The following is a 12,134-nucleotide window of genomic DNA, read 5'->3' on the forward strand; positions in this document are numbered from 1 at the left end:
TAAACAAATGCTACTTTGTAACGCGCATTGTAACATTGTAACGCGAACATTGTAACGCGCCAACATGTCAAAGTAATATCGCCAAACTCTGCACTTCTGAAGTTTTGATAAAAAGATGCTCAAATCTTAAAATTTATAAGTAATTTAGATAGAAATTATGTGCATTAAAAGTAAATACATTTATTCTTATCTAACCATTAGTTATTTCATCACCTTGTTCTCTTTACAATGAGATAAACATAACTTTATATGCACGCAAGTAAGTGATAATAAGGATAAATTCTAATAACTAACAACTATCCAAATTTTCAGCCATAATTTTAACATTTACTGTAACTGTGAAGTTTCTTATTGAAAAAAAGTAAGTAATGAACTTATTACATGCATTTATTAATACAGAACATAATTTTTTTGAGTCAGATAATTTTCACTCCATGTAATTCCAATGGCGAATTTTCCACTCTCGCCTCCGGCGGTAAAGTTTTTCTGTCCACCAATCAGGAATCGTTTCTCCCTTGTCCACTCTCTTTTACTCTAGGCTCTCTAGACCTAACCATATTACCAATTTTTAAATTAAGAGTAAGAGTACACTTTTTTGCAAGCGTTAATTTTCCTTTTGTTTGGATAACATTTATCCCTTTACAACTTCTAACGGGAACATTCAATTTCAATACAATATGCTTGGGTATCAAATTTATCGTTGATCCCTTATCCAAGTTTAGCATTAATTTTTGCATGCAACTCGAGTTATCTTTCTTTTCTTTTTTATCCTTTTGTACGGATTGTTCACTTTCTATGTATCCCGACATAAGTAATTGATACTTATTAGTCTTTGATGTTCCAGCTTTATTTTTAGTTATAGCCGGATTATTTGAACAGGATTGCCCCCAGTGATATGCTTTTCGTATGCCTATTTTTTCGCAAAATTTACAAGGTTTGGGCGGCAAATCTCGCACCTCATGTGTCGCCTGATTTTCATCATTTTTATAATCACTTAAATGCAGTTTAACCTCCTTTTGCTTTTGTTATTTAGGAGTATTGTAACGTACGTCATTATTATGTATTTTATTTTTTCTCTATCTATGCACATTTGGTCATATATCCTTAGTTTATTTTTAAAATCATTTAAATTAGTTGACCTATATAATATAGCTTTATTATCTACGGTATCGGGTATGCCATTAATACAATATTTCATTAAAGATTGTTCCTCAATTTTATTTTGAATTGCAATTTCTTTTAATTTTAAAAAATATTCTTGCACTGATTCATGAGTAAGCTTTTTCCTATTTCATGAATTTCGGCTGAGTTATAGGTAACAAAAAATTCCTCGATTAATAATTCTTTTAATTGAGCAAACGATCGAATTAATATTAGGATGGCTACGAAGAAGTATCAATGCATTTTCGCGTAAACACCTTTTTGCATATACAAATTTATGTAAAGGAGATAAATTAAAAAATTTAGCCTGATCTTCAAATACTTCGAACCACCAATTAACATTTTCGTGTTTTTTGCCTTTAAAAAGTGAAACAACTGTTTCAAAATCTGAAAAATCTATCCTAAATTCAATTGCATTTACATTTTGCGTTACATTTGAATTATTTTTTTCTACATTGGCACAAATTTCAGTATTTTTAAAATTATTAGAAGTTTGTATACTTTTAGACTTAACCGAATTCGGCTCCCTATGTATTCCACAATTACTTTTAATATTTTCATGATTATCATTGATTTTACACTCATGAATCATTTCTTTTTTCTTATTTTTATATGTAAACCTGTTAAAAAATTTTGTAAACAATAATGCAAGTAATAATAATGACAAAATAAATAATGCAAACAATAAGAGAATATTAATATAATATACCTCAATATTTTGAACCATTTTAGCTCATTATGTTTTAGAATTTTCATTTCTTACAATTTATCAACATTTTTTTTTCTTTTAAAATTAACTTTAATGAAGAGCATAATTTCAAGAAATACTTATACATAATATTCAATTAAATAATAAGAAACAATTGTACTTCTTTTTCGAACTAAATGAAAATTCTTATAGAAATTGAATATTTTTCATAAAAATAACTTACCCATTTAGAAGAATGACGTGTTGTCATATTGCAAATTTATATTTATAAATTAAAAGGTTTGACTTAAACATTTTACGTGAAGACACGCGGAATACTTTTACTACTTCTAGAGTTTTGAAGATAATGTTTATATTTGATTCTGAGCATTTGTAAGTCCAGATCCTCCTTCCAGATGTTTTCCATGATTTCGATGCAAGTGTTCTTTTAGATGTCGACACCTAGATGAAGAACGCCGCTTTACTTAGAACTGTAAAAAGATGTAGTATCATTTCTTCTCTTGGGGGGTTGGGGATTCTTCGGAGTTGAAATTCTCCATATGGCTTTTGATGATTCTTTAATTGATCCAGATGCGGTGGTGAACTTTAGAATGAATATTTATTCTGACATAATCTTTTTCTATGGTTGTATTTCGACTTTAGCAGGCGATAGAGTTCCTTTTTTTGTTGATTTGACGATCCACTTGCATATTTTTCTATTTACTTCTTTTGGGAAAGGAGCTCTAAAAATTTTCGGGCTTTTTCACCCCATGCATCGGAACTTGTTGACTTATTTGTTGTTTCTTTTCATCTTCTTTTTCGGAAGGTAATATATATTTCTCTAATCTTTTCGTTGAAGTAAAACGATGGATATGTTCTTTGCTGTTTATATCTGGGGCCATTATTCCCAAACAAATTACTTGCCACTGCCGGCTTGTAAAGTTATGTCTTTAAAGGCTAGATAATTGAAGAGACTTAGGCGGCTTCTGTAAAAAGGCATTTTATTTCGTTAGATGGAGTATTACAAACATTATGCGTGGGATAATTACATCAGGTTTCCCCCTTTGCAGGGATTGTTCGGATTTGGCCCAGCTTTATCTAGCCATTGAAAATATGGAAAAGACACGCAATTTTGCCTGTCCTGAGCTTTTAAAGTGAGATTCTGAGAGGGCGTGGTTGCAAGGATCTTCTTATCTCAATGAAACGTCATTCAATTTATAAAATTTAAAGGTTTTGATTCGCTAAAAGTATCTCGCCACTCTGACGGTGGGAACTTTCTGGGACTATCTTCATCGACGAATTATTGCCCATTAACTTCAGAAAATAATCTTTTATCTGGCCTTATCTGGTTCATCTTGACTTTTTATGGCTCTTTGTGAGAGACCGACTTCTACATCTTAAACTTGATAAGAAACATATTTATTAAGCTTACCAGTTAATATAGAAAGACTCGCATGAGAAATTCTATATTACATATATATATATTAATTCTAATTATGTATCTTCCAAATGCTAAAGAAATATTGTGTTGAGGTATTTTACTTTTAATTTTTTCCCATATTTTAGGAGGGGGCTAAACCTAACCTCTAAGATTTTTGTGGGTGGGGTCCCATTTATTTAACATAGACACTGCACTTATAAACAAAGCCGATATGCCGTTTGCCACAGTTGCGGAAATTGGGATGTTCTATCATGGCTTCAGTATTATTCATAATTCTAAAAATGAAATGAATAACAAGAAAATATGTTTTAAAAGTATGTTATATTTTTTTCTGTGTTCTTTTTGTTTGAAATTTACATGGGATCACATTTAAAGTGGTCTACCACAGTAACTGGGCCCCAAAGGGTGATTGCAATTTTAGGTCTATGGTCAGTTCAACCCTGGGCACTCTTAACTAGGACTCCAAATGGAGTTAGAAATCTTCAAATTTTTTTTCCTGAAAATAAAATGTTCCCCTCTTTTTTTCTGCCATTTTTATTGCCTATGATGACGTGTCATTCTTCTCCCTAGAAAGTGAAATTAACAGTTTTTGCATGACTTGGTTGGTCAGTCACTTGTTAAAAATGAACCCCATGTATATTTTATTATTAAAATAATTTCAAGAAATATGGAATTATTTTTAGTATCTTATAATATTCTGCAAATATCTTTATTTCCTATTTGAGAGAGGATTCAAAAGAAATTCCTCCTTATTAAAATCAAGAATTTTTTCAATTGGTAAAAATGTTTTATTTTTGAAAAAGTACCCCGTCTTTAATAAAGTGTTAAAAATATTACAACTGCTTACAGGATTACTACAACTAGCTAGTAGCAGAATTTTTCTCTCCTCTGTTCATGTCTCTTGAAAGCTGTTAGACTTAAGAAATTACAAGACTTCCATATTTTTAGATTCCTTTTAACAAAATCCCTATTTAAAATATGAATTTTCAGCCTCAAATAATATTCATAATATTATTTTATCTATTGATAGACAAAACAAAGATATTAGAGCTATCAAAGCTTTTAACTTGAACTGATCAAACACCTGCATCAACAATATATATTTGCAACATTCATGTCAAAGAGTTTTGTAGACATTCATAACCTTTCTAAATTATTTTGCAAATGGTTCAATAGTTTCATCAATAATATTTTCCTTGTTTCAAAACTGTATTCACTTTCTCTCTCTCTCTCTCTCTTTTTTTGAAGTGTGGTTTCTGTTGGAGAAATAGCATGTGGCGTACGCATTTTCTTTTTTTAAACTTTGTAGTTATTCTGATGTGTGTCCCTTAAGGAAAATGTCTACCTGTAACCAATGTAACAGAACAGAAAAGTGATGGCTCTGGGGATAAACCGCGTTCGAATCCCAGCGATGACTGGTCGATACGAATTATGCATCCGGCTTGCACCCACCACAGTGCTAACGTAAAATATGCTCAGTGGTAGACCGATCATGGGTTAGTGTCCCCTTGCCGTCAGGATAACCGTGGAAGCTTTTCCTCTCCATGTAACAGCAAATGTGAGTTTATTAAATCTAGAAAAAGCCTTTACGATGGCAAATTTCTCCCTAATACTTGATCCCGGAGTTCCCTTGTGTTCTGGATTGGGTTCAAAATGACAAGGCTACGGAGTTGAACATTAGCAGTTGTAAACCCATAACATTGGGTCGCCTATTCAACGACGATTATAAAATGAAGTAAAAAATGTAACAGAGTAGTAATTAAAAATTTTGAAGGAAGTGGACCGAAGAAAGAATAATATTTTTATCAAAATAAGCCCTGGCAGAGCTTTTTATGGCAACACTAGTCATGCTTTCACCATAGTCGTAGGATTCGAAAGTACGTTAGTTTCCTGTCTTGAATTTCAAACCAAAATGTTTTAAGTTTGCAAACTATATGGAACTCAGAACTGATTTTAAAATAGCATCATGGAAATTTTAAAAATTATTTTTGATAATCGAAATGCATAAAATATTATAAAGGGAGGGGGGACATCGTAATATGTTCCCATACATTTGAGCAGATGGGGAGATGGAAGGGGGAGGTTCTAGTCATGCAATCGGTCTTCTCCAAAAGTGTTATGAAGTGCATCGAACGTCGACTGAATTTCTTTTTGCTGCTTTGTTTCGTCTTTCTGGAAAGTTAATAGGATTGTTCAGTAATAAATAAATTGCTAGTTTATTGATTTTTATTGCTATATTAAAACTTAGTTATTCCTGTTGCTAGAATGATAGTTTAATATAACATTACTTAATTGAAATACCCTTTCTTCATTCAACGATTTTCGATGAATGTGGTTCATTCATGACATGGCTCCAGAAGACTTCGCTCAACAGTCACTGAAACAGCTTTTTCAACAACTTAATTTATGGATGGTATTGATATAATCTGAAAATTTATTTCTTTAGCCAGTGTTTTCATTACAGAAAAAAAATTGGAGAGAATTTCTCACCCTTTCTCAAAAACAGAGTGAGATTTCTACAAATTAAAAAAACACGAATAGATTTGGAAAAAAATTATTTCTTTAATTATAATACATTTTTAAAATCTTCTAATTGGATTTTTTTTGCTGCATCATCATATGGAAAATGTTCAATATCTACTTTTTCAACAGCTATTATATTTATTTGGTTAAAAAATATCCGTATTTGTTTCGTTTTGACCGTTTCTACTGACATTTGTTTCATTTTCCTTTGTCCGCTACGGAGTAGAAGATGTCGCCTTAACAAGGTATTTGTTCATCTTACATTCATGCACAAAATATTTAAACGTCTTACATACCTTACCTACGGTGAACACGTGGTTGCAGAGAAATGTGCTCTGAAAGGGTTCTGGGAGGGGGGAGTTCTGCTGTTCGCACCGGTTCTGAACAATACTGGTAAATAGGGAAGCTAGATAACAAGGACCGATGTTCAAAATAATGAAAGATCAAGGAAGAAAAGTGAAACGGATTTTATTCAAAATGGCGAAAGACGAAATTTTTTCCAAAATTCGCGCATTTTGAAATTGATTTATAGAGTGCGCGAACTTCTCGCGTTTATCATTTTTTATTGCGAGAAAATAAAAAAATATGAGAAAAAGAAAAAATTCTCGCTTCAATAATTAATATAATCTACTCCTCAACTTAAATTACCTACTCATTGAGACTTTCAGCAACAGCATAATCTTTCAAAACTTGAAGATAAAAGTAACATTCGGTTCAAAACATTTTTATGTATAGCATTGTAAATAAAAGTATATCGCTAGTTTCAGCTTTTTATACTGGCTGCTGCTCAAAATGTTTGTTTTTGTGAAATGCGTATGTGTGAGCTTGAAAAAGACTTGAACTCGAAATGACATGGCTTTTTAAATGTTCAATCCAACACAAAACGACTTACTTTTGTTTTGTTTTTGGAATACTCAACATAATCATGACAGATTTCAGGGGTCGTAGTAACCGGCTATATTACAGATGTAGCTTTTCAGATGATCTTTTAACATTTAGAATGCTAACAATAAGTGTTTTTTTTTTAAATCTGAATCCTTACAATGTAAATTTAATAATATCACCAGTATAAATCTGTGACATCCTTGTAGAAACCGCTGTTGAAGTGAATAATTGAGAAAAGTGATTTATGCTAGTGGACATTGCCACATCACGAATTTACTTGTATTCCTTCAAAAAAGAAAATACTCATTAAAGAAGTTTGATGAACGGATGCTCCCAAATAAGCATTTTGAGCTGTCTCCAGAATAAGCTCACCCACGATGCTTTTAAAGTTATAATTGAGAAATTACAAAGAGAACCTTTTATTAAATATAACATTTATTATGGACAATAACAACACGAACATATAAATAAATAAAGAAAGACAAAACTTAATGTGTTTTCTTACATTTGGAACTACTTTATAACATGAGATTTCTATTGTTAAAAAAATCTACAGAAATTGTTTCATTTCTGAGACCAGCTCTTCTTTAAATCTAATCAACCTTTATTCTTTGAAAATGATGCACTTTATCTTATTCAGAACGACACTGCATATTTATCATAATTCGAAGAAAGAACCCATAAAAATGAATTCCTTTTGAAAACTGCTACAAAGTTCCGTGTCTAGATTTGGGTAAAGTAGTAATAGTCATTCAACTTGCGCTTTGTAATGCGGCTAACACTATGTGACTAAACCTTTAACTGCGGAGTGATTAAAAAATTCTTGATAGTTGAGATCTTAAATGATTTTTTTTATGCATTTAAATAGCATTGTTTATGAAGGGAATGTGTCTGCTGGCTTGAGCGGCCATCGATGGCGATCGAAGACACACTATTAATAGGGCGTCCATGTTCTCCATCATTAAACGCCCTGTTTAGCTTGTTTGTGTTTCAATGTAATGTACCGACCAGCGGAAGATCTTTTTTATTATTTCAGCGCATCTTTTGAATTTTCTATCCACTCATTTCTTAATGAATCCACATTTTAGTGAGAGCTCCGAATTATCAAAGTGTTATTATGAACTTCTAGAGTGACACAAATTTTGAATAAAACACTTTAGAGAATGCTATACCGCAGGAAAAACTTCTCATCGCAAATTCTGTTTCAACTTCATTCACTCATTAGTACACTCAGTAAACCAGAAAGTTTCAAATGCTTAAAAATCAAAATTATAGCAGGCTTACTTCCCCATTGAATAATCCTTTTTTAATCTTGCCATAATTTGCAAAATTCACTTTTTTTTGTACTTTAAATTTTAAATCACTTATGTAGCAAAAAAAATCATGAAGTGTTTTTTATGGGGTATAGCTCCCTTTTAATAAAAAGGTTTGAAATTTTTATTTTATTTTAGCCCGTATCATAACCAGCGTAGCACTATACAAAGGTGATTGAAGGAGCACATGCAATTATTATTACCAATTAATTATCATCCATTAATTTCGTCACTATCGTGTCGTGCTGCAGTGTATTGCTTCGAGTTGGAATACTCGTCAGTTGAATAGTTCCCCCTTCCCCCCATTCATTCAAGAAAAGTTTTGAATTTTTAAAATGTCTTTGTAAGAAAACCATTCATTAAGATAAATATACAATACTGTTGACAAGATGGTCATTCGAATAGTAAAGTTTTAACCCATCAGTGTCCTCTTCGGTGACGGTTTCCAACACTTGCACGATCCATTCACCAGGAACCAATCGTAGTACAGCCTGACTACATAGCATCCGATAGCGTCGAACCCATCACAGTGTTTATGTTTCTGTGCTGCTCTTTGGTCAATGTCATCTTCACCGACACGCCTTTTTAAGTATTGCTGGAAATTGTAAAAATCTTCGACCGGTGGCATGGCCGTCGTGGGTGAAAAACTGTCGGGGTAATATATTTCGGCCACCAACAGGCTGACCCACCTTGGAGATTCGTGGCACACTCCATCCATGAAATCGCAACGACTGTTCCTGAAATTGAAATGAAGCAAATAAATCTTTACCGGTGGTGTGTAAGGGAAGGTCCAAATATCACGTAGGCATTCATTTTCCAAACTTTGAACTCCCCTTTTCAGCAAAAAAAGAAAACCCCATACATAATAAGAAAGTCGTAACCCCTCTGATTTTTACTGAAGTAATCTAATTTTATGATTAAAAATCAAACAAAAGATATGTCTTTGGATAAAACAAAATTTACTCGTTAATTTATTTCAGAAAATTTTTGTAGACTATTCTTGAGGAACCTTTTGTGTTCAAAACTGTTGAACTCTGCAACTCTTTTCCCCGGATTTGACAACTCAACTTTTCGTTTTGTGATGTAATGAAGTAAAACCGAGCTTACAGCCGAATTATTTACCTCAACTTTGTCCAAAATTTAAACAATTTGCCCAAATCTATTCAGCTTTTATACGTAATTTTTTTGTTACATTTCTAATTTTGCTCTTTAAGAAGAAAATAAGTAAACTTTTATGTCAGTATTGCTCATAACCATCCTCCCCCTTTGTGAGCAAAAATAAGTAAATTATAAACTCCTCCCACTTAGATGCTTACGTAATATTTAAAGAATGGAATAATATGCCAGTTTTCCTTCGCTGACTTCCATATTTTTGTTTGTTTGTTATCAGCATAAAATTTAGGTATCCAACTGGTTTCGACAAAAAATTTTTTTAAAAAAAATATTCAATTAAAATTTTAATTTTATGTTTGGTAACCAGGGGTTCTAAAATTATAAATTTGAAGTTTAAAAATGTATAAATTATTTTTCAAAATATGGCAAATTTGAGCTTAAGGATTACAAATTTTTCATGTTACGTTAGCAGCTCTATAACAAATTGTAATACATAAATTTCAAATTTTTTTTCTAGATATAATAATAATGTGATCACATGTGTTTTGAACTAAAATCTTAAAAAAAGGAAAAAATAAGCAATGCACTAGAACTAAATACGTTCTGTCATATCAAATTTTTATAGAAAATGTCTAAATTATTCTTACTTAAAACTTGATAAAGATAACAAATTCAAACTTGGCGTTCAGTTTAAAACATCGCTAACATTTCACAAAATCTACATTCAAATTGTCAAAGAAATTTTTTCAAAATTAACGTTTTTCAGAAAAAGCATTTAAAGTGCATGAAAATTATGAACAAAGAAAAAATTTATGTTTATCAATTTCAAATTAATATTGAAATGTACAGGTTTAGAATTTTCTACAGTGAAAAGTTTTCGGAACTTCAGTAATCAAAAAAGTATACAAAAGTTAGACGTTAAGAATCTATCCAATGAGCGAGCATTGGATTGCGAAGAAATCCGAAATGAACTGCGAAAGCAGTTCCGGGGGTTGGCGAGCGCCTGCGAGCAGGGGGCGAAGCCTCTTAGTATATATATATATATTTCTCTTACACGGCGACAAAAAAAAGCCTCATTACAACTCCCCGAATGACAACGCTGGGAAATGTCACATGCCAAATCTAGCTGAGGTGGCTCAACATATAGCGCTTTTAAAAACGGAAACTGAAATAACCAGAGAGCATCAGCTGCGGCAATCTCATACTATTAAGCTAGGCAGAAGTGAGTAGTCTTTGTCGATAGATCTCTATTTTAGTATTTTGTCGAAAGCGCTTTTTTTCACGAATTTATATATTACGAATTTATTTGACGATTTTTGATTTATATCACGAATTTATTTGTTTTACTAGAATTTATTTGTTTATGCAGGTTTTTCCATTGCAATTCACTTATTTCAATTTTTAATAGACTTAATTATAGCCAAAATTTTAACCTTTTTAAAGAGATATCAGTTTTAGAAATTTTATCTTAAGATTTTATACTATAGCACATTTCTAATAGGTTTAACGAATTACATGTCATTTATTTGAATTCAAATTTATTTTAATAACTTAGTATTTACTAAAATGATGTAATTTTTTAAAAAAAAAAGTTGTTATATGGATTTGAATGATTGTTTTGAATTCTTAGAATTTTGTGCATTTGCAATGTACCTAAGTCAGTAGAGAGCGAAGCGAGCTTGGTTTGCGAAGCAAAAAACCATATAAGATTGCGCAGCAATTTTCGGGGGTTGGCGAGCAGGGGGAGCCGCTCACTAGTGTAATTCTATTTCCTTAGTGCTGTTTTTCGAAGGTTCTGTTGTAACATAAAATGATGCCATTTTTTTAACTGCTGTGAGTCATGACTGTTTAGTCAATCTATCTAAAGCCGCTTATTTTGAAAATAACGTCAATATGGAGAAAAGTCACAGTTTTGTGACAATAAAAAGCGTCTAATGTTTTAATATTTAAAAACTTACTCCAATGCTGCATTACCTGGGTTCATAAAAATTTACAAAAACTGTGAATAAGGCAGTGATCTTGATAATTTTCATCTAAGTGGAAAAGTGTCGCCATATTAACGATTTTTAAAAAAGTTCAATAACTTATAAAATTTTTAAGTTATTTGTCTGTTCTATAGCCCAGATAATTCATCATGGCTAGATAATATATAGTTTAAAATCATCGCATTGCTTCAAATGTAAGGCACTTAAACTATGGCTTTTTTTTAAAATTTTCCTTGGCGACAGAGTTTTGAAAAACGGCGTTATTACGCAACATTTTAAGATTAACTTATTTGAATAGGTGTCTAAACTTATTAACCGTTTTATAATTTGTATTAATTATTGATGTGAGTTAAAACAATATGCTATTACCATTAAAGAGATGCGTTAAATGATTAACGATCAGCTTCTGTGTGATGATGCATGCACAATTGTATTTAATATGTCAGCCTGTTTGGTAAGCGAGAAATTAAATAACGATTGTGAACTCACGCAATTTGTTCTAAATAATTTTAAATGTTATTTCAAAAAAAATTATTAATGAGAAAAATTATTTCTATTCGATTACAGATCGTAATAAAATCCTAAGGGAAATGTGCTTAGTTGTGGAAAGTGCGAGCAAATATAATTATTTCTTTTTCATATATTATTTTATTTTATAACTGTCGTTACATTAAGATCTCCCAACTGCTTTTCTATCAAGAAATTCAATTAAACTTAATTATAATGAATAACTTCCGATATATCTGTTTCCATATCCTTAACAAACAACTTTCTGAAAAAACATTTTGAGAAACTCGCTCCGCTCGCCGAACCTCGTGGTAGCGTCTCACTCATCTCTTTTTTTTTTTTTTTCNTTTTTTTTTTTTTTTTTTTTTTTTTTTTTTTTTTTTTTTTTTTTTTTTTTTTTTTTTTTTTTGCTTTCTTAACAGTTGATATTTTTCAAGAAAAAAATTGCATATATATCTCTGTATCATTTTGCTTCTATGCATCATTATATATTAAACAATTACATTATTATTTTGTTT

General features: G+C 31.3%; 1 protein-coding gene across 2 annotated transcripts in view; it reads right to left on the reverse strand.

The window, feature by feature from the left end:
- Window positions 1–7,115: 7,115 nt before the first annotated feature.
- Window positions 7,116–12,134, reverse strand: part of LOC107448881 (Spaetzle domain-containing protein 6) — a 28,303-nt gene continuing 23,284 nt past the window's right edge. For both annotated transcript variants that reach the window (XM_016064232.3, XM_071184375.1), the window contains exon 6: window positions 7,116–8,748. In XM_016064232.3, coding sequence (XP_015919718.2) covers window positions 8,424–8,748 — 325 coding nt within the window. In that variant the 3' untranslated portion in view covers window positions 7,116–8,423. The remainder of the gene's footprint in view (window positions 8,749–12,134) is intronic.

The sequence above is a fragment of the Parasteatoda tepidariorum genome, chromosome 8, assembly GCF_043381705.1.
Source record: "Parasteatoda tepidariorum isolate YZ-2023 chromosome 8, CAS_Ptep_4.0, whole genome shotgun sequence".
Lineage (NCBI taxonomy): Eukaryota > Metazoa > Arthropoda > Arachnida > Araneae > Theridiidae > Parasteatoda > Parasteatoda tepidariorum.